General features: G+C 53.0%; 1 protein-coding gene across 1 annotated transcript; it reads right to left on the reverse strand.

Annotated features, from left to right (window-relative positions):
- Positions 1 to 551: 551 nt before the first annotated feature.
- On the reverse strand, positions 552 to 16,299 carry Laptm5 (lysosomal protein transmembrane 5). Its single transcript, XM_048350701.1, has 8 exons — positions 16,144 to 16,299; positions 7,983 to 8,076; positions 7,304 to 7,380; positions 5,902 to 6,030; positions 5,185 to 5,307; positions 3,577 to 3,672; positions 2,542 to 2,634; positions 552 to 810 (listed from the first exon to the last, which is right to left on the reverse strand). The coding sequence occupies exons 1-8, from the start codon at positions 16,228 to 16,230 to the stop codon at positions 721 to 723; spliced, it is 789 nt and encodes a 262-aa protein (XP_048206658.1). The 5' UTR covers positions 16,231 to 16,299; the 3' UTR covers positions 552 to 720.
- Between the last annotated feature and the right edge of the window lie 7,011 nt (positions 16,300 to 23,310).

Genomic DNA, 23,310 nt, shown 5'->3' on the forward strand with positions numbered 1-23,310 from the left:
TTTTTTTATCTTTTTTTGGGGGGGGTGGGAGTGCCTGTATTGGCGCTTGAACTCAAGGTCTTGCATTTTCACTTTGTTTTTTCACTCAAGGCTAGTGCTCTACCACTTGAGCCACAGATCTATTTTTGGCATTTGGGTGGTTCATTGGAGAGAAGAGTCTCATGGCCTTTTCTACCTGTGCTGGCTTCACTCTGTGATCATCAGCTCTCAGCCTCCTGCATAACTAGGATTACAGGCATGATTACTGGGCTTTATCATAATTCTCAATGACAGGTGGTTGGTTGGGTTGTACATAGTTTGACCAAATTATTTTACTGATCTGATGGCTGTGGCTTATTTCTCAGCTGCTCGGTTAAGTGGATCAAACCAATGGCTGTTAAACTAAACTCACCAAAACTCAGAACTGTCATCTTGGATCAAACCAATGGCTGTTTAACTAAACTCAACAAAACTCAGAACTGTCATCTAAAAAGTACCATTGCTCAGGGAAAAGTAGCCAAACTGTTGGAGTAGATTTTTTTTTTTTGAGCATTTTAAAGAGCCATTCACTCTGAAGGAGACCCAATTGTGAGTGGGCTGGTGAGGGGTACACAAGCAGATTGTCCTGCCATTAGCTAGATGGCCCCACCCAGTTCATGGGAGGTGGGGGCACCAAAGCAAAGAAGCAGCTATGAAGGCATGGCCTCCCCCTCCCAGCTCGAGGGCTGGGGCCTGGCCAGGTCACACTTCTGAATACGGGGGCGGTACAGGAACCCCCTCTGGAGACTTGGAGGGCAGAGATAGGGCTTCCTCGTAGGTTGGCAGGACCACCTGTGGGAGACAGAGAGGGGAAGGCTCCCATATTGCATCTGAAGTCAAGGAACTCAAACCCCAGCTCTGGCAACACCATGGCGACTGTGATGTACACATCCTGGGCACTCCCCTAACTACATTTTTTGTGACAAAATGCCATCTTCCCTGAGGAAAGGTCTCAGCACACATGCTCTCAGAAAGCAGTGCTCCTACCACCACCACCACCACCACCACCACCACCACCCCCGATCTAGAGAATTCCACCCCTCTGCCCCTCCTTGGATATCCTTATTAGTCTAGGGACAGATAAGTGGCAGAAGCTGGTTCAAGCATATACATTTCTCTTTCTGTTCTAGTTACCAAGAAGGGTGGGATGTCAGCCTAAAGGGTTTTGGCAGCTGTTTTGTCACCCTAAAGAAGGGATGTCTGAAAACAGAGCTGGAAGAGGTAGAGTCCAGTGCTAGAGGGGAGGAGACCACATCCTAATGCCAGGACTCCTTAGGCCTAACCCAGACTGACTTGGGGCGTTCAAAGTTCTGTAAGCTGATAAAGTCCCTTCTTGACTCAATTTTGATTAAGTTTCTGTCACTTACAACCAGGGATGTCTAGACGAATGCAACCCCCACTCTGCAGAAGAGAAGTGGGTTCCTCGGAGCAGCCATTCTCCTCCATCACTTCTCAACCAGAAGCTTCTGAGCGCTTCCGGTCCTCTCTGCCTAGAAAGCATACTCCCCACCACAGCAAACTCACACTCACTGACAATCCAAGGTGAGACCTAGGTCACCTCCCCTAGAAAGCCTTCTCTAATGCTCCACATATATAGGACTATGCTCACTGTCCCTGTACTTTGCACCAAGTTGCAGATGTAGCTTATAGCTCTGTGGCTGGGTTCACTCTGCCCTGTCTAAGTTTCTAGGAAAAAGGTGGTAGCTCAGGTTTCTCTACACCCCAGAAATGGACATGAACTCAAAAGAGAGGCAGTAAATTCTGAATGAATGAGTGAATGGATGGGTGAATGGATGGATGAATGAGAGTAAATAGATGATGGATGGGTGGAGGGATAAGAGATGAATGAATGAGTGGATGATGGATGAATAGATGGACAAATGATGGATGACTGGATGTGTGAGTATATAATGGATGAATGGATAGATGAATGAATGGGTGAATGAGCGGGTGGATGGATGGGTAGGATGGATAGATGGACAAAGGGATGTATGACTAGATGTATGAATGGATAATGGATAGATGGATAGATGAATGAATGGATGAGTGGATAGATGAGTAGACAGGTGGATGAGATGGATAGATGAGTAGATGGGTGGGTTTGCGGATGAATAGGTGGATGGATGAGTAAATGCATGAATGGATGGATGGATGAGTAAATGGATGAATGAATGAATTGATGGATGGAGGGGATGGATAGATGAATCAATGGTTAGATGAGTGGGTAGATGGATAGGTGGATGGGTGGATGAGTAAATGAATGGATTGGTGGATAGATACATAAATGGATAACTGGGTGGGTGAATGGATGATAGACATGTGGATGATGGATGAGTATGTATGTGAGTGAGTTAGATGGGTGAACGGATAGATAAATCCTAGATGATGAGACATGGAAACACTCTTCTGGTCCAAGCCTTATCTTAGGAGGAGAGAAACAAAGGTCCAGAATAAAAAAGGACCTGGCCCAAGTGGCCCAGCAAGAGTGTGGCAGAGCTGGGCTCAGCCTTCAGGCGGGCTCACCTTTGAGATCATCTTGGAGCTGCTCCTCTCTGCTGCCGAGTTCATGTGCTTGATGAGTTGGTAGCATTGCCACACGCACTTGAACATGTAGGTCTGGAAAAGAGCCAGGGTCAGGCTGAGTTTTGCCCACCCTCCTGCTCACTACATCTAGAGGCCTGGGGCGGGTGCCGGGTGCTTTCTGGGGAGCCTCCCTCACCCCAGAGGCAGCAGGCAGCTGCCATTGCTGCTCAGATCTCCCTATCACAGCTCAGAATCCTCACACGGCAGCCCAAAGCCATCCAGACTCTGCCCTTTCCCTTGCCCATGGCCACCATGCACTCCTCCAGAGCCCCGGTCATCACCATGCAGATCCTGCCTGATACCCCAGTGATGGAGAGCTCACTACCTGGAGGATTTCCCCACCCTGAGACAGAGTGGATGGTGGGAAAGGTCTGCTTCAACAAGGCCTTGCCTGCAGTATTTGTGTAAGGCTGGCTACAGAGCAATGTGTTGAGCGTTAGGTGTTATTGGTGAGTGGAGGCAAAGCATGTGAGCAGGTGTGTACACCACCAGCATTAGCTGAGAGAGAAGCATTAATGAGAGCATTAGTGGAGAGAGAAGACAGGTAATCAGGCCAAGCCAGGGCAACCAGGGAGGCAGATGGGGGCTGAGGGAGAGCCCTCTCCCAACAAATATGACTGTGGGGGGGGGGGAACACTGTAGGGACGGGAAGAGGGCCTTCCAGGAGAACACAGGACAGCAGCTCCTCTCCGTCGTCTCCACGAAGCCTTCAGGGACGTTCTGTGGCTTGCCCACTGGTGCATATGTACTATCTGAGATGTCCACCTGACCCCTCTGTTAGAAACACTGCTTCGAATCCACCTCAGTGTGTCACCATCCCTCAAACCTGGGACTGGAAAGGTGTCCCCAAGGATCCCCTTGGACTCGAAGAGCTGGTATGGGGTAGGGCCAGGGCTAGAGAAAAGAGAAGCTTCTGGAAGCCTGGGGCCAGGCCACTGCTTTTCCTCAAAGAGCCATGGGACGAGGGCCACTCACCTTGAGGATGAGAACCGTGATGAAGGCAATGGAAAAGATGATCATCACTTTGACAAACTGGCTGTGAGGCACACCCTCCTGGCTCGGGAGATAATTCTGCAACAGATGTGGGAGCTACATCAACACCCCTGGCCCTCAGGAACTCTAGCCACGCCCTCAAGCAGATGTGACACTCAGCCTCATGGGGAAGGTGACCCAACACAAAGAAGTAGGTACGGCTTATGCCATGTGGGTCCTAGTTCCAGGCTGGGCACTGTGACAGATGATGGTATTGGCTGTCTGTGGGATATACTGTGCCCTACCTAATGGCACAGTCTTGACTCCTGCCAATGAGCCATCTAATCTTGCAGTATTTGGGAGATTACACCTCCTGACCAGCAGTGACCAATGACCAATGACTGGCCAGTGACCAGTGACTGACCAAATATCTCACTGTGGGTGAGATGACCTCTGGGTGGAAGTCTTGTCCTCTGCTCCTGACAGTGGGTGGGTTCCGAGAAAGAGAATGAAGGACTTAGCGGTTGAGTCCTCATGTCTTCCCACAATGACCCCCCATGGGGAAGGGTCTTGTGTGAATAGCTGGGCAAGGAGCCCTCCATCTAGTTGCATGGCCACCCTGACCTGAACCCTGAATCAGAAGGGCCCCATCAGCTACTCCAAGTTCCTGGCCCTCAGAAATTGGGAGACCAGATTTGGGATCCTCCCAGGCAGAAAATTAGCAAGACTCCATCTCACAAAACAAGCTAGGTGCAGTGGTACACACTTTAGATCCAAGCTACTCTGGAGGCAGAGGGAGAAGAACCTCCCGTGCAAGGCCAGGGCAAAATCAAGACCCTATCTGAAAAATAAGTAAGATTAAAAAAAAAGTCTAGGAGCATGGCTCAAGCAATGGAGTGCCTACCTAGCAAGCAAGAGGCTCTGAGATCAAACCCCAACACAATCCAAAAAAATTCTTTTTGTGCCAGTACTGGGCTTGAACTCAGGGCCAAACCACTGTCCCATAGTCTTTTCTGCTGAAGGCTAATGCACTACCGTTTGAGCCACAGCTCCACTTTTTTGTTGTTGTTGTCAGTCATGGGGCTTGAACTCTGGGCCTGGGCACTGTCCCTGAGCTCTTCAGCTCAAGGCTAGTGTTCTACCACTTGAGCCACAGCACTACTTCTGGTTTTCTGGTAGTTAATTGGAGATAAGATCTCATGGACTTTCCTGCCCCGGCTGGCTTTGAACCCAGATCCTTAGATCTCATCCTCCTGAGTAGCTAGGATTACAGGTGTGAGCCACCAGTGCCCAGCTACCAAAACAAAACAAAACTGTGGATAAGTCTCTGCCAACTTAAGCCATGATGCTTGGAATGATTTGTCAGACAAGAATAAAAGCAGTTTTATTCAGTCCAGGGCCCTTCTGGGATCCGGCAGACCGCTCCTGCACTCACACCACTGCCTGGCTTCCTGCTTTTCTTGGACTGCTTCCCTCATACTTTATAAATGTCTTCAATGTATCCCTCACAGGACGATCTTTGTCTCAGCTACCTCAACCTACAGCCTGGAGGCACAGAAAAGTGGAGTAACTTGCCCATGGCCACACAGCTAGTCTCTATCCCAGACTTACCATGTGGTTCATGGACTTGAAGTTGAGATAGGCGGGCACTTCCATGTAGGAGCTGAAGAGGGTCAGGATGCTCAGGCAAAAGTCCATCAGCTGCAAGGTCATCAGCGGGACCCTAGAATGGCCCTTTGGAGGACAGAGAGGAGGAGGGAGAATGAGGGCCAGCCCTCAGAGACCCAGCTGGAGACACCAGTGACTCTCATCCACAGAGGACAAGGGAGGGGGCTCAGATGTCCACAGCAGGGCCAAAGCAGACCAGGACCGGAGTGTCAGGGTCTCCTGACTCCAGAACCTCAGCCTCTACCTCAAGATGGCATGCCAGGGTTTCTGGAAAAAAAGTCAGGGGACCAGGGCAAAGTGACTTGGGGCAGGAGGGAGGGTGTCATTGACCAGCCACCAAGGCGCTCCTACGGGCCGGAGTGGGGGGGGGGGGGGTTGCTTCACAGTCATTGGTGGACACCCATAGTGTCGTCTTTGCCATTCTTCAACTTGGATCCCAAGAAGGGAAAAGACCAGGGCTGTGGCCTGATGAGACAGCGCTCCACGCTTTCCCCCAATCTGACTTTGTCCACATCCGTGGGATGTCCTTACAAACGAGGCCTCCACAAGAGGCCTGGAGGTGGGAAGGAGCTTCAAGGAAATCTCCAAGGAATGGGGACCCTTCCCTCAGCACCCTGAGCCACACCCCTTCCCAAGCCAGATCTGGGGCTGGAAACTCACAGGCTGGGTCCGGGAGCCGAACTTGAGATAGGCAGGCAGCTCCATGTAGGAGCCCAGCAGCGTGAGCAAGCAGAACAGGAAGTCCATGACTTGTAGAGACAGGAAGGGCAGCAGGCACTTCTCCCGGCTCTGGAAAGCAGGCCCTGCACTGTCAGGGGGTCCCCAGCATGTAACCTACATCCCCATGTGTCCCCTCCCCTCCCAAACCAGCTGCATGGCCTGCCAGGCCCACACGCGTCTCTTGAGCAACTCTGGGGACAGGTGGGAGAAGTCTTCGTGTCTGAGGAACTGTCCCCATCCTCAACTTATCCCCAAGATCCCCACAAGTGAGGGCTGTGTGTCCACTTTACAGGGAGGGGGGCAGAGAGGACATCTGACTGAGCCTCGGTCACCTGTCCCCCCAGGGATTTGTTTTCCCAGGGACCCTGGGGATTTCCAGAGTATGCTTGCTTGCTTTTCTTTCTTTCTTTCTTTCTTTCTTTCTTTGCCAGTCCTGGGCCTTGGACTCAGGGCCTGAGCACTGTCCCAGGCTTCTTTTTGCTCAAGGCTAGCACTCTACCACATGAGCCACAGCGCCACTTCTGGCTGTTTTCTGTATAATGTGGTGCTGGGGAATTGAACCCAGGGCTTCATGTATGGGAGGCAAGCACTCTTGCCACTAGGCCATATCCCCAGCCCTCTTTCTTTCTTTCTTTCTTTCTTTCTTTCTTTCTTTCTTTCTTTCTTTCTTTTCTTTCCTTTCTTTCTTTCTTTCTCTCTCTCTGTCTCTTTCTTTCTCTGTCTCTGTGTGTGTGTGTGTGTGTGTGTGTGTGTGTGTGTGTGTGTGTGTGTACTGGGACCTCAACTCAGCACCTGGGCTCTGTCCTTTAGCTTTCTTGTTCAAAGCAAGTGCTCCACCACTTGAGCCACAGCTCCATCTCCATCTTTTGGGTGATTCATTGGAGATGAGAGTCTCATAGACTTTCCTGCCCAGGCTCAAATCATAATCCTCAGATCTCAGCCTCCTGAGTAGTGAAGATTACAGGTGCGAGCCACCAGCACATCTCCACTTTCTGTCACTTTGGCTCCTGGCCCTGGTTTAAAAACCCAGCCTTGCCCCGCTCAAAGCTTGCCCCAAGCCTCAAAGCTATCCTTCCTCTTTTCTCTTATGCCCCTGCCTGCCCTGGTGGGCTAAGAGGGTATAAGCCATCAGAGTCCCTCATTCTTTAACAGGGAACTGCAGCCATCAGGTTGGGGTGGGGGATCCTGTGGGAAGAGAAATCTCCCCAGAAGGAAGTACGTTGATCTCTAGGTGTCAAAGGGGCTCTTGGATTCCTGGTAGGGGGCAATAGGAGGTGCAAGAGGGTGGCTGGGGCCCCTGACTCCCTCCCCACACCCCTTCTGGGCCACAGCAAGGCCTCACCTTGACCACACCAATCAGCAGGCTCAGGCTAATGAGAAAGAGCATCACGATGAGCAGGAAGCTGGAGATCACATCAGCTGAAGGGCAGAAGAGTGTCATGAGGGCTGGGGTGCCCCTGGGGACCCCAGTTGGGTTCCCAGAACCACACTTTGGGAACTGCTGGAATGGGAACTTGAGAGTAGACAGGAGATTCCTGGCCTGCTCTCATGTCACCCCCAATCTTGAGGCAGCATAAGCATAGGGAACGGAGCACTTCAGATGATGAAACACAGAGTGTACATGGAGTCAGCTCAGGCCTACCTGAGCTAGAGTGGCCTGCGGGTGACAAGGAGCCAGCCACAAGCCACAGGTAGGGGGAGAGGGCTGGATTAGGGAGCAGAGATGGCTGGAGCATGAGGCTACAGGCAGCTGCATGGCCTACTTCCCCAGCAAGGAGGTTTGCTGGGCAGAGGTGTCAGGCCTGGGCACCGCACAGGGATGGCAGCTTTAGAAGCTGGTATGTTCAGTGCCAACCTCAGCTCCAGCCCCGCCCACCCCCCCTCACACCCCCCCCCCCGAGCCCTCACACCTCCAGGAGGGACAGGGGTGAAATTGTCTCATGAGGAAGGAAAGGGCCTCACTCCCCAGCCCATCTTCCCTGGCCACACTCCAGCCCCCTCCCCACTTTAGCCAAACCTACCCATCCTTAGGTAGACAGCCCTGGAGAACCTGCAGGAGGCTTTGCCGTGAGCCACCTCCACCGAGTGCTCAATGAACAACAGGACGCTCATGATCTGGGGAGAACAGAGATGGTCAGGGGGCCTCTCACCCCATGGGAGGAAGACTGTCCTGTGGCCCTCGCTACTCAGGAGGCTGAGCATCGAGGTTCAAAGCCAGCCAGGGCAGACAAATCTGAGCGACTTCATCTCCAAGTAACTAGCAAAATGACAGACTGGAGACATGGCTCAAATGATAGAGCACCAGCCATCTGTGGAAAAAAACCAAGCCAGAGTATGAAACCCCAGCACCATTCTCGATCACACACACACACACACACACACACACACACTCACATGCGCGTGAGCTGATAATCCTGGCCACACCAAGCTACACACACCAAGTAAAACCATTGACCTCTCCAGCCTCAGGTGCCCCATCCAGAAAATGAGGGAACAGGGACACACACGAACACAGCCAGCCCACAGCACTGTCACAGATCCCCTCAGTACCTGCCACAGCTGGCCCTCTATCTGCATAAGCCATTCACTGAGGCCTGCAGGACCCCAAACGTGGACAGTGTATTCAGCACCATGGTGGGGCACTCACAGGAATAGCCAGCTAGGGAGAGACCATGCTGTGCAGAGGAGATTTCACCAACAAGAAGCCTTTGAGTGAGGCTTTGAAGGATAAATAGGAGTTTGCCAAAAGAGAAAGAGTAGCAAGAAACGGAAACATCACATGCAAAGCCCCGAGTGTGTTTGGATATGGGGTGGGCCAGGTTCGGGGGGAGGCGGTTACCAGTGGGGAAGGGAGGCCCAGAGAGAAGCAAGCAGCCCAAGATCACACAGCAAGACTGTTGCAGTCAGAACCAGCTCGAGGTACCATCTCACACCGCAGGCCCTGCGCCACTGAACCCTCCCCCTGTCCACTCCACTCTCCGTTCTGCTTTTCCACCTCTTCTCTCTGAGGCTCCCTGGTTTTGGTTCCCCTCGTTATCCCCTCTAAGCTGAGTAGTGGAGGAAGTGGTGGGGGCCAGGAGAAGTTCTGTTTCTTTCTCCAGTGCCTCTGTGGACCAGGCTGAGAGAAAGGGGTAGGCATAGGGAGGGAAGGGAGACGGCGAGGGGCCAGGAAATCATGGTGGCGTGAAGGCCGAAGGAGGTAGAAGCAGCACTGGGCAGACGGACTGACCGTGGAGACCCCATAATGCTGCCCCTCGGGATGCCCTGCGCTGGCCCTGCCTCCCTGGCTGGGCGGCCTGGGACCCCGTTGTGTGGTTATCATCACCCTGGCTGGACTTCTCTCTGCTTTCCTGGGGCCCCAGTTGGGGATAAGGAAGAGAGGGAGGCAGAGTCACCCGCCCCTGGAGGAAGTTCCCTCCCCGCCTGTACTTCCCGTCACAGCTTATCAGAATGGGGGTCATGCCCCCCTCCAGCTCCATCTCCCTCTCCAGCCAGCCCAGGTACCATCCCAATGCCCCACGCCCCCCAGTGACTCCCAGTGGCAGCCCAGCCAGCCACCTTCACCGCCCTAAGCGCGGCATCTCCCTCTTCTCACCTGCCCTGTGGGTCCCCACCTCCATCCCCCACTCCACTGCCTGGACTCTGGAGCTCAAAGACCTCAGCTAGAACCTCCCGAGTGAGGTCACTGAAGCCCCGGTGGCCCTGGGTTTCACCACCATCGGTGGATGGAGGAGGACCCCATCCATGGGTCCCAGCAGCCACACAACTCCCCTTGTCACAGCCCCAAGCGGAAATAACCCATGCATCCTCCCACAGGGAAATGGACCGGTTCATCCTGGCGAGGAACTGTGGAATACTATGCAGCTTGGAAGCAGGCACTGGGACTATGTAAGAGCTCTGAGGGCTGCCAACATGGGTGCAAAATGCAGGGCAGGCAGTGACAAGGAGGAAGTACTAAGGGCCCAGGGGCTGATCCTGTCCAATTTCTTCACTTTCTTCCTCCTCCCCTCCCCGATCTCTTTCTCCCTCGCTCTCTTTATTTCTGTATGTTACGTGCCAATACTGGAGCTTAGTCTCAGGGCACTGTCTCAGGTTTTTTTCACTCAAGGCTGGCACTCTACCACTTGAGCCACACCTCCATTTCCAGCTTTTTGGTGGTTAATTGGAGATAAGAGTCTCATGGACTTTCTTACCTAGGCTGGCTCTGAACTGTGATCCTCAGTTCTCAGGCTCCTGAGTAGCTGGGATTGTGAGTGTGAGCCACTGGCACCTGGCCTGTCCAGCTTTGTAACAGCTGGTGGCCCCAGGGTGTATTTACTTTCTGAGAGCCCATCGCAACCTACACATGGGGAATCTACACATTGCTATAGGTAATGAATCAGCAAATTATGAATTAGCAGATGACTTAGAAAAATCAGCCTTGAGCTGGGTGCCAGTAGCTCACGCCTGTCATCCCAACTGCTCAGGAGACTGAGATCTGAGGAATCACAGTTCAAAGCCAGCCTAGGCAGGAAAGTGTGTGAGACCCTTGTCTTCAATTAACCACCAAAAAGTAGAAGTGGAGCTGTGGCTCAAGCAATAGGGCACTAGCCTTGAGCAAAAAAAGTTCAGGGACTGCTTTGGGCCCTGTGTTCAAGCCCCAGGACCAGTACACACACACACACACACACACACACACACACACACACACATTAGCCTAGAGATTGACTGGCAGGGCCTGGTGGTTATAAAGATGACTCAGGCCAGACAAAGTTCTGCAGGCGACTGGACACCACATGCGGGGACCAGCACACAGGCTTCAGGGACACAAGGGACCTCAGGTGTCTGGTGGGAAGCTGCTGAGCGGAAACTGTGACTTTTCCCAGCAGGCAACCGGGCAGGAGGCCTGAGGAGCCCATGCAGGAAATGGAGTGCTTCTCTAGTGAACATGTTTGGGGTGAGGAGGCCCCTGGCAAACAGCAGCAATTGAGGGGGTGGTGGGAGGGGTGCTATGGCTGGGGAACAGACAGCATTGGCCATAGGCCACCAAGAGCAGCAGTGGCTCATGCAAAGGCCCTGGGAGCAGCAGAGCCCAGCAGTGTTGATGATGCTTGATGCGGTTTATCACCTTGTGGCACAGGAAATGCTGTCCTGGCAACCAGCCCTGGCTGGGCCAGAGAGCTCATGTGGTATCTGAGCCCTTGGCAAGGCTGCCCTGTCCCCCTCCCCCAGGGCCGGGGGAGGGGGGTGGGCGACAGACAAAAGGGAGACCAGTCATCCCAAAGGCAGACTCCAGGGTTATCCCAGCAACCTTTTCCCCCTGAGGAGACTTCATCAAGTTTCCCTTTGTAGGCAGCCACTTGCAAGCTCAGAGCTGGGCTCCAGACATGGTTATCTTCCTCTTGCTCCTTATCTGCCCCTCAAGCAGCTCCCAAACCCCCGCTTCCTGTTTATCTCCAGAGTACAGATTTCCCCCAAAATGACATCACTTATTGTTACAGATCATCTGCTAGAACTCACTGCCTCTCCTCTGGGCTCTCAGCCTCCCTGGCTGCTCTGTTACCATCCTCACCCATCTCCACTTCGTCAGTGATGTTAACGACAGCCTTTACCCATGGAAAATGGTGGCTCGTGGTTGGGAAGCCAGTGCCTGCCTCCCCCACTGCACCAGCCTGAGGGACCTCGGGGCTCTCTCAGCCTTTGTGCACCCCACTTCCTGCACCCAGCCCCTCCCCCATCCATCTGCGTCCCCTCCCCACAAGCCGGCAGTGTCACCCTAGGTCATTCATCCAGAGGCCAGGCAGTGGAGATTGTCTCCTGGCCAGGATGGGCATCTGGACAGCCCAAGGACAGAGCTGGAGCTCCTAGGGCACAAAGCTCCCTCCACAAACAACATGGGGTACCAGCTATAAAAAAAAATAAAATAAAAAAAAAAAAACAGTGCATCTGGACCAGGCACTGGTGGCTAAAGCCTGTAATCCTAGCTACTCAGGAGGCTGTGACCTGAGGATCGAGGTCCAAAGCCAGCCTGGACAGGAAAGTCTGTGAGATTCTTATCTCCAATAAACTACTCAGACAAAGCTGGAAGAAGTGGCACCGTGGCTCAAGTGGTAGAGCAATAGCCTTGAGTACAAAGAGGCTCAGGGACAGTGCCCAAGCCCTGAGTTCAAGCCCCAGAACCAGAAAGGAAAAAAAAAAAAAAAAGTAGTGCATTTGGATTGGAGGTGTGGGCTCAAGTGATAGAGCCCCAGTCCTGAGGGGGGGGAAAGCTGAGTGAGAACAAGAAGCTGAGTTCAAGCCCTGGTACATGCACACACATGCACACACACACACACACACACACACACACACACACACACACACACACACAGAGCTGAGTGCATTTGACCAAAATAAAGCAGCACCAGGTGGGTGGTAACTTGGGATAAAATGAACAGCCATGAGTCCCCAGTGTTTCATGATCTCCACTGGCCTATGTGAGAAATGGGGAGACGGAGAGCCTCCAAGGAGGGGTCCCAACAATGTCTGCAGCTGCCTCAGCCTCAGGGAGGCAGAGCCTCGTCCCCAGCTCTCGGGTGGGCTGTGCAGAACGGCTTCCTTCCCAAGACTGCAGCCTGGGAAAGATGAGAGGGAGATGCCTTGAACGAGTGTGTGTGTGTGTGCATGCATGTGTGCATGTGCATGTGTGTGCGTGTATGTGTAAAACCCTCTCAAAACTGAGGTCAAGGGCATGGAAAGCAAACAGATGTAGGAGCTCTTCCAGCCTGGCGGGAGGGCACCAGGCACTTAAGGAGACAAGACATATGTATCCCCGGGGGCACTGGGTGGGTCCCTGAGCCAAAAACAAGTATTGGGAACCACCGGATAAACAGGGCCTCTACTAACACCAGCATGCCAGCGTTTTTGGCCATCAGGGACAAACACACCATTAGGAGACCTCGGCTATAGGAAGCTAGGGGTCAGATGCACGGGAGTGCCCTGGACCATGTTCCCAAGTCTTCTGTAAATCAAAAAGCTGCCCCCCCCCCAAAATAAAATAGTCACCTTAAAAAAAAAAAACTCTACACACTTATGGTACCAAGTAGAAAATATGGAGCACAGCCTGGTGGCCGTGGCTCATGCCTGTAATACTAGCTACTTGAGATCCAGAGGACTAATGTTCAAAGCCAGCGCACAATAATCCGCAAAAATCCGGGCTAGAGTGGCAGCTCAGGCAGCAGAGTAACAGCAAAGCACGGAAGCTGAGCGACAGTGTAAGCCTTTGAGTTCAAATCCCATACCAGTAAAGAAGAGGTGAGAAAAAGAGGGGACAGATGGGAGGGAGGGCAGGAGGGAAGGAGGAAGGAAGGGAGGGAGGCAAGAATGGAGAAACAAGAGAGAAGATGGTAGAACTTTTATGACCCACAGCCCCGACACCCCTGCCCTTGGTGCCAGCAAACTCCTGCCTCAACACACGTGGCTCGGCTGGCATCTGTGTGGGTTTTTCAGATCACCACAGGTGTGGAGTGTCCCCATCTGGAATGGCATTTCCAGTGGTGAGATTCTGGGAATGCAGGGGAGCAGAGGTCAGGGAGGGACAGAGTTCTAGGTCCTCCTGCCACTGACTTAGGAGTCATGAGTCTTCCTCTGTGTGTGTGCACACGCGTGTGCATGTGTGTGCAGTGGAGTGCCCAGAGCATCCTCCACAGAAACCCGGCCAGATCCCAAGCAGAGTGCTCCCCGCCAGAGGCCCAGCACTGCAGTCATCGGACACAAAACGATCTTCCCGTAACAGCACCCCACAAATCCGTGGTCAGTGAAGCGGGGCGCTGTCTCAGGACGTTCATTGCCCAATTTAACCCTCCCTAGAGGGGCCAGGTCCACAAATAGCTCCCAACGTACACCCTCGTCACCCGTGGTTAGTTCCAGATGACGCCAATGCGGGTGACTGGCGCATCTGGACAGCGGCATCTCTTCCTCCAATCAGATGTTCAAGGCTCTGTCAGCACACCTGTCACCCGCCTGCCAGGTCGCAGGAAAGCCCCCAGCCCTGCTCTTTCTGGGAAGGACACAGCCCTCTTGCCAGGGCATCTGGAAGATAAGCTAGAGAGCTGCGTGCTTGCACACGCACATACACACATGCGCGCACACACACACCTATGTGCCTCATTCTTCTTCCTATCCACACTGCCTACAGCCAAGCCCTCCTCCCTGCCTCTCTTGCCAATGGCACCGCCTCCAGGGAGTCTTCCCTGATCACTTCGCCCACACAGTTCTGTAGATGAGGACTGGACACCCCCAAACCATGTACAGGTGACAGCCTTAGATGATGCCATAAAAAAAAAAAGTCAGGAATCACATAGTCCAGGCCATCTTGTGTGAAACTAAAATCCATCACCACCACTACCACCACCACTCCAGGGCAGAGGGGTCACAGAGGACGCGTCTTGCTGCTCTAAAAGGCAGCAGAGACACGGCACCCACAGGCCACCATGTTGACAATCGGCAGAAATGAGGAGCAGCCACGGGGGTGGGCTGGCAAGGACTACTGGCCACCACAGGCCCCTCGGCCCCCAGAGCCACTACCAACCTGAGTGGACCCTGGAAGCATCAGAGCGGGAGCCTCTCTGGTCCCTGACCTCCAGCTTCACTAAGGACACAGGCTCTGAAACGAGCTTGTCCAAGGCCAGCTAGGGGCAGTGCTGAGGTAGGGACCCAGGGACTTGGGCAGGGCTGTCTCTGCACACCTCGCTGTCCTTCTGAGAACTTTGCAGCTACCAGCCAGCTGCAGGTGGCTCCCACCTGTAATCTCAGGAGGCTGAGAGATGAGGATCCCAGATCAGAGCCAGCCTGGGCAGGAAAGTCTGTGAGACTCTTGTCTCTAATGGACCACCAAAAAGCTGGTAGGGCAACAGGCCAGCCTGTGTCAAGCCCCAGTACACACACACACACACACACACACACACACACACACACACACACACACACAGAGTTGCCGTCACAGCCTCAAATTGAAGGCTTAAAGCTTCTGTGTGGGAACAGCCAGGGCGTCAGGACAAACTCCAAGCCCCTCCTGGGGCCCGCAGCCTGGGATCTGACAGGTGGCTCCAAGCCACTCACCACAGGTGTTCTACCTGGGGCACCATTCACAGGAAAGCTCTCCACCATGCCAGCCTTTTCAACCCTCACAGCAACCCCGCCCCTCAGCAATTCTCATCACCATGACTTCAATGACAAAAGAGGCTCAGAGAGGTTAAGCAAGTCATACAAGGTTGTGCAGCCAAGGAGCAGGGAAGCCAGGAGTCTAGATCCAGAGGCCAGGTGCCACCCACTGAGTGACTGTCCACTGAGGGAGCTCTCGCTACTGCCCTGCAGGACCGGAAGCAGGTGCCGCCAGGTCTTTGCAGTCCACCAAAAGCTGCAGTGTGGGACTAATTTTGAGGAAGGTCTTCCAGGTCTATGAGTCACCTGCCATCCACCACAGGCCCCGCGTCACCAAAGCAGAAAGGCAGGCGTCTGGGCCTGGGGGAGCTGGGTGTGGCCAGGATTGGGGAGAGTGGGCACAAATCTGGATGGGACAGAATAGAGACCCTGACTTTCAGCCACCAGTCCGAGGGGGAGCTTTGTCCCACAGGCCTGTGAGTTGCCCACAGTGCCGGGGACTGGAGACTGGACATCTGCCGGGCAAGCGGTGTCTAGCGACCTCTGAAGAAGAGCCCCTGGGTTCTTACTAGTCTACATATCAGCACCCCGTCCAGAGGGTCCTTAGACAGCCATGGTTTGGCTGAGCTGGGAGCTGACAGTGCTCAGTTCCTCCACTCCTTCCGGAAGCACGGAAGGAAGACTTCCAGCCCCTGCCGTGGCTCGAGACCTGGGAAGACTTGAAGCCAGATCTGTGTAGATCTTGTACCCTGGAGTTTGGGGTCCCAGCCTATGTCATTCCTCCCTCCCTCCCTACCCCCCAGATCTCATCCTCCAATGCACTTTCTTCTTGCAGTCTTCACATAGAGCACCTAAAACTGCTATTCCTCCCCCATTTGATGGGGGCAAGGGAGAAGAACTGAGGCCTGGAATAAGAAACGCTTTGTCCTAAATCCCCCAGAAAGATGGGAGATAGCAGTCCTCCTGCCAGAGGGATCAGTAAGTCAAAGGTCAACATACACACACACACACACACACACACACACACACACACGGATGGGCCTTCCCACAGCCGGCACTCACCATGTGATAGATGGCCAGGGCTGAGGTTGCAATCCGGACATTGAAACAACAGCAGGTTTGGCGGACAAGGGCTGCGCGGGGGGCCATGGTGCACGGTCCCCTTCTTCTCAGAGTCACTGTGAGGGAAGGAACCCGAGCAGGAAAGGGGAAGCTGCAGGCTGCCCGCCTCACTTCCGCCCAGACCCAGAAGGCAGGGGCAGGAGCGAGGCCTTCATGACTAGGGCGGGGCAGCTGCCAAGCAGGGGCTGGGGAGGGCCATGGCCTGCCTCGGAGAGCAGAAGCAGCCAGCCACCACTCCCAGGGGGGCCTGGGGGAGCAGAGCCTGTCCCCTGGGCACCCACCCTGCACCAGATCTACACTAAGCATTTTCACACCCCTTACTTCCTCACCACCCCCTCAGGAGCCGGGGCAGTGACCAAGCTCATTTCTGGATAAAGAAACAGAGGTCCAGAGAAATCGAAGTACTTGCCCCTCAAATCACACAGTAATTATTGCTCTGGCCAAGATTCAAATCTAGATCTGTCTAGTTGCCTAAATAAATATTGTTACTGGGTCCTGGTGGCTCAGGCCTGTAATCCTAGCTATTCAGGAAGCTGAGATCTGAGGATCAGGGTTGAAGCCAGCCCAGGCAGGAACGGCCATGAGACTCTTATCTCCAATTAACCACCAAAGCCTTGACTGAAAAAGCAAAGTGAGAGTGTGAGGCTCTGAGTTCAAGCCCCGGTAACACTCCTGCCCTCCCCCCCCCACACACACACACACGTACTCTCCACATCCTAAGCCTCTGGATTAATACTCCTCACTGCCACCCTATGAGGGAAGTGCTATTCATGTCCCCACCTTACAGATGGAGAAACTGAGACATGGAAATAAATGACTTGTCCACAGTCACCGAGCTAGTCAAAGGAGTGGGTTTTGAAGAGAGACTGACTGGTTGTTGAGGCAGCCCTGGAGCTGACAGCCTCTGCCCTGTGTGAATCCAACCTGGGGAAGAAGGGGCTCTCCCTGAGTGCTGAAGAGGCCGCTGGCTCCACACCAGTACAGAAGAGCCACCAGATGAAGCCGTGAGCAGTGCCCCAGGCCTAGGCCAGCCTCCTCCTCCTGCGGATTTGAAACTCAAAGAACAGTCAGGGAGACTCTCATCTAGACCAACCTCCAGTTGGGGCTCAAAGCCACCTCCACCCTGCCCTCCCCAGACTTGAAATCAAGGATTTTTCTTCTCCACCCTTGGGGAAAAGTTGGAATTAATAAACCTCAACTACTAAGCCAGCTGCCCTGGGACCTTCACTCCCTTCTCACATGATAATTTATCCATATTGTAGAGAAGAAAGGAAACAGCAAGTGTGTACAAAAGCACCTGTAAGAAGCCCAGAGACAAATTTGCTGGTAACATACAGCTTCAGGCAGCCAGTAAAGCAAGAACTGTGAAGACCCGCCTCCTGTGACATCACAGAGTGAAGTCCCACCTCACATAACATCATGGTGTTTGAATTGGCCATCACAACTGCCCATCATTTCTGCTCCAAGAGAGGTTATAAATTGTCTCTAAGACCCTCCCATCTGGCCAGAGGTGCACCCACGGGACCCATAAAACTTGACTTGCTCAAACCCTTATCCGTTTGCCAATGAGGCCAAGCCTGGAACTCTGGGGAGACCCAGCCAGGCCCTTTCCAACTTTATCTTCCAGCCTGTTTCTTTCCCTCCATAGGCCTTGCCAAGAGACCTGACATGGTAGCACAGTGACACAGAGCAGCAACTAAAGACTCCAAGGCCACATTCTGACTTGGTGTAACCAATTAGGCAGCCGACTCCAGAGAGGAGTTGTGTGTCATGATTTTATATGATCTTCACTTACATGGTGATAAATTCAATGTCATGTGCATTATAAAGACACAACTAGTCCATGAATACACTGATCTTCCACCTCCATTTTCAAACACATACACTTAAAACCCCCTGCCACTGATAGAGAGAAAACATAGGAAAATCTCACAGGCATGCGTGTGGTACACACACACATGTGTGGTATAAACAGACATGAGTGGCGGATGGCCATTGGGGTGAGATGAGAATCCTTCTTTGCCTTGGGAATCCCAGAACCTGGGAGAATGGCAGTCTGTACTGAGCAGCTGTGTGATCTCCGGAAGAGTGCTTTATGTCTCTGAGCTGTTGTTTCCATAGTTGCACAATGAAAGGGCAGGAGCTTGCCCACAGAAAAGATGAAATCAGGTCACATGAAGCCATCTGTTTCCTCCCTTCCAGCCCCTGCCTGGCTCAACCACACTCAGACTGCCACCAAGAGGAGGCAGAGCTTGGATCTGAACCCTGGTCTTTCAGGGCCTGAGTCCTGGGCTGATCACAACAGTGCCCCCTCCTTCCCCAGGCACTGTCCCAACCCACCTCCCCAGAGAACCAGAGACTACTGGAATCTTACACTTCTTCCTAGGTCCCCAGCCTCCGCTACCTGCAGGTACTTTGGGAAGGCAAACCTCACCTTCTGTGCTTCTCTCTCCACCAATCCTCCTGAGGGGAGACGTGTTCTCCCCAAAATCAGACTTTTCACCAAGGCACTGTGGTAAGCAAAATAAGGCACCTCCCTCCCTCACACCTACCTCCTAACCCCAGAGAGCGTGCTTTGTTTGCTGCAAGGATGATTAAATTAAGGCTCTTGAGATGAGATTACCTGGGATTGTCTGGGCAGCTCAGAGGAATCACACAGGTCCCCACAGGTGAAAGAGGGAGACAGGAATATCAGAGCCCCAAGGAGATCAGAAGGAGCAACACGAAGAAGGAAGGAAGGGGCAATGAGCCTAGCAATGCAGGTGCCTTCTAGAAGCCAGATAAGACGTGAGGTGAGCTTTTTCTTCTAGGGGCTCCAGTGTGTTGATTTTAGCTCAGGGGAACTCATTTTTGACCTTCCAGCCTCCAGACTGGAAGATAACAAACTCGTGTTGTTTGTAATAATGTGTTACACAGCCATAGAAACTAACACAGCTACTTAGAGTTCCCGTGCAACTTGGGCCCCCTGATGCAGGACACACACACACACACACACACACACACACACACACACACACACACACACACAGAGTCCCATCCGCATACAGCCTGTGGCTTCCTAGCTCTGGGAACCTGGGTGAGCCGTGAGCTTCTCTAAGCTCCCAGTTTCTTCCTGCACAAAATGGGGGTTGTGATAATACACATCTCAGGTGAGAATTTCCTAAGGCCGGGCCCATGCTGATGACGCATGCTCCTGCTCATACTCTGTCCTTTCCCATTACAAATGGCCTGCTACTGGCTTACCTGACCTCTTTACCAGCCAGCGGAGCCCTGCAAAACTCAAACCTTCCAAACTCCCTGAGGTGAGAAGAAGGAAGTGGTCTGCGCAGAGCGCAGTTCGAACCTGCTTCTGGAGCTGTCATTGCAAAGGTAGTTTACTAGAATCTTCTAATATCCTCTGACTTGAGCAAGGATCCTGTCTCCTAAAACACCCATCATCATGGACGCTGAGGAAGCGTGAACTGCCAGCTGACTGTCCTGCTCCGTCAAAAGCTGCCATAGTGAATGAATATTTGAACTGATGGCTCCATTTCCTCAAAGGCAGAAGGACTTGAAGCTTCTCTCTGAAGCTACAAGAACCTCACTGGAATCTCTTTCTCCATCCATATGCCTGGAGGTAAAAATAAAACCCAGAACTCTGCCAGATTTCTGTCTCAATAACGAGGATGGGATTCCTGTATCCTTTCGATTCATCCAGAATGAGTAGGTCTGGGTCACAGAAGTGTTCCACAATGGGGGGACTTGGATTGTGAGTGTCTCTCTGATTATTTTCATTCGCAGGTAACCCCTCTCCCTGATCTCCCAGAAGAGTTGCTGCTAACAAAGGTTGTTAGCAGTGACTATCGTTGTGGGGCTGAGCCCAGGGCCTCCTCCCCAGCTCTCCTCCCCTCACCTGCTGCAGCAACCCGGGCCTTGACCTCTGATTATTGGTGTACAGTGTGCGTGTGTGTGTGTGTGTGTGTGTGTGTGTGTGTGTGTGTGTGCTGGAAAGAACCCCATTTGATCAAGCTTCCATGAAAGTGGTTTAGCACCTGCCACAAACACCATAGTAAGGATTATTTCATAGGGCCTTTCCCCCAGATAGGGGATTTTTATCTAATAATAAAAACAACAACAACCACTAACCAACCAAAGTGGTGGCCCTGCCCCTACCAGAAGTTAAAAATAAAAAGCAAGACAAAGAACTATTTGTGCTTTGACTAACAGTGCTATTAGGTACTTCTAAGAAGCCTACAGTTTTCCTGTTTGAAAAGGTACAGATTCTATCTACATGCCCACCTGCTACTCAATGTCCTAACTTCCCTTCTTCCTGTCAGAAATGCAGGTGCAATGCCCAGAGGAGCTGCAGCCATTTTGGAATTGGGAGGAAACTATACTTTAGGGCAGATACAGGGAAGAGACAGAAAGAGCCCAGGGACCCAGTGTACTTCCAGAAGCCCCGTCTCCATCCTGAGCTTCCTTCTCCGTGGACATCTCACAAAGTGAGAACACAAAGCCTTGCCCAAGTCTTTGTCCATGCACTGAATGAGAGGTTTGTGTTAGACGCTCACAACATTGCCATTCACAAGATACACATGATCCCTGTCTTGGGGGATTTTGATCCCAGGCCCAAACTCCCAGGCTCCTCCATGACAGATCCAGCCATTCGCCTCTGTACACCAAAGAGAGACATGGTGAAGGGGGGTGGTACAGGCAGCTATGGGACAATGCTCTTGAACTTGTCTCCACCATCTTGCAGTATAGAAAAGACCTATAGGTTTAAACAGACAAAGATTGAGGGCAGGGGTGGATGGGGAGGCAGTTAAATGGTCCTCAGCCGTATAGAGATTCTGGAGATGTCATAAATTGGCCAGGACAAACAAGGCATTGATGCTTGGCAGGTGTCCTGGCTTCCTGTCACCTTCTACCTGCCTCCTAAGATGGTTGTAAATGACTTCAGGATTGAATGGCTAAGAGTAAAGGGCAGACTATGGAAGAGGCTGGAATGCCTAGGCTTCCAACCATGATCCTCAGATCTCAGCCTCCTGAGGAGCTAGGATTCAAGGTGTGAGCCACCAGTTCCCAGCTGAATGGCCCTGCTCTTTGTTCACCTGTGAACCCGAGTAAGGAGTTGGCATTTCTCGGCAAAAGCAGCTTTTAAGCCCCTGTTGCAGAAACATTCAACCAAGTGGTCCTGCTCCAGGTGGCTTGGGAAGCAGCGGGCCCCGCACCATGCTAGCCTGGCTTCTGGCAGTGGCTGGGACCACAGCTCCGCCATGGGACTGGGACCGTCACTGCCTACTGCTCTGACCTTGTTTTCTCATCAGTGACATGAGGGAGAGGATCTGAATCCATCAAATCCATGATCTCTGAGGCCTGTCCCCCCATCCCCCCGCCAGGCCTGGGAGGGTAGGGAAGGGCGGGTCCCTCGAAGCAGCTGAGCCCAGCTGCTGGACCTGCACCCCCTCTCACCGGATGGAGCTGCATTGCCCTCAAATTCCTCAGTGCTTGGTAAATAGTGGGGAGGCCCTGTCGTCCCCCACTCCCCATCCAGGCCTGGGCTCCTGCCCACAGCCCTGGTACAAACACCAATAAATCTCACGCAAGTGCTGAAAGACTCAGCCGCCAGCGAGCTGAAAGCCCTGATTGTGAGCAGGCCTCTCCCCGGCGGGGCTGGATGCAGCCTCAGAGCAGGTTGGGAGCCCAGGCCTCGAGGAAGCCATGGAGCCTCCGCCTCCGTGAAGGTGGGGGGCCACACAGTCATGCACTCGTGTGTTCGTGCACCCTGCCCTAGCAGGGGTGGACCTCTAGCCTCCCCACCACTAACCAGGCACCAAGGACTAAAGCCTGAGCCCCTTCTCAGTCCAGTCACCACCGCCTGCCCCTGGTCTCAGCTATGGAGTAAGAGGCTGGGGCCAGGAGGAGAAGGGCTCCAGGGGCAGCCACACAACCAGTGCACCCCGCTCCTCCACACAGGAAATGAGATCTTACACCCAGCCCTCCGTGGGCTGGGGTCTGTAACCAGATCCAGGCCTCTGTCCTTCCACGAGTATCTACAGAGCAACACGGGCCAGGCCACCAAGCTACCATGGTACAGATAAACAGTTCAGGACTTCAGACAACACCAGGCATGCAGGCACGTGCTTAAAAACTCCAAGCACTTGAGAGATGGAGGTAGAAGAGTTGTGAGTTTGAGACCAGCCTGGGCTACATAGTGAGACCCTGCTTCGGATAAATAAATAACCAAATGCAAGCCAGGCACTGGTAGCTCACACCTGTAATCCTAGCTACTCAGGAGACTGAGATCTGGAGGATCAATCTTCCAAGCCAGCTTGAACCAGAGAAATCTGCTGGACTCCATCACCAAAATAACCAGCAAAAAAGCTACACTGGAGGTGTGTGGCTCAAATGGTAGAGCACCAGTCAAATAAGCACAACGCTCTGAGTTCAAATCCTGACATGCCGCTACCACCATCACTACTACCACCACCCCCAAAAAAAGGTTTTGGGAAAATAGGAGAGATGTGCCAGGCACTGGTGCCTCATGCCTGTAATCCTAGCTACTCAGGAGGCTGAGATCTAAGGGTTCAAAGCCAGCCCAGAGGCAAAAAAAGCCCATGAGACTCTTAGCTCCAATTAACACCAGAAAATCAGAAGTGGTGCTGTGGCTTAAAGTGGTAGAGCACTAGCCTTGGGCACAAAGACCTCAGGGACAGTGCCCAGGCCATGACCCCAAACCCCATGACCAACAGGAAAAAAAAATAGGAGAGATGGGAGAAGTATCCAACTGCAAGGATTAACTCTTCGGAGGTACTGAGTTGCAAGCACTCAGGCTTGTGTGGAGACATCCTGTCTGCACATATCTAATGATGTTTTGTGCAGAGGAAACAGGGCCCTGCCATTTCTCCTCCACAGCACCACCATGGAGGTGCTGTGTTGCTCACAGACCAGGCTCACATTGAGCCTTTATTGATTGCCCACTGTATACTGAGTCTACATGGGGCAGCAGGAGTCACAGGAGTGCCACTGGGGCAGCTGTGGGGGTGGTACCTGATGGCTCCTCCTGCAGGTCAGGACTGGGCCTCTAGTGGGGCCCCTGACAGACAGAGTAGCCTCAGGGCATCCCCC

The sequence above is a fragment of the Perognathus longimembris genome, chromosome 7 (assembly GCF_023159225.1).
Source record: "Perognathus longimembris pacificus isolate PPM17 chromosome 7, ASM2315922v1, whole genome shotgun sequence".
NCBI lineage: Eukaryota > Metazoa > Chordata > Mammalia > Rodentia > Heteromyidae > Perognathus > Perognathus longimembris.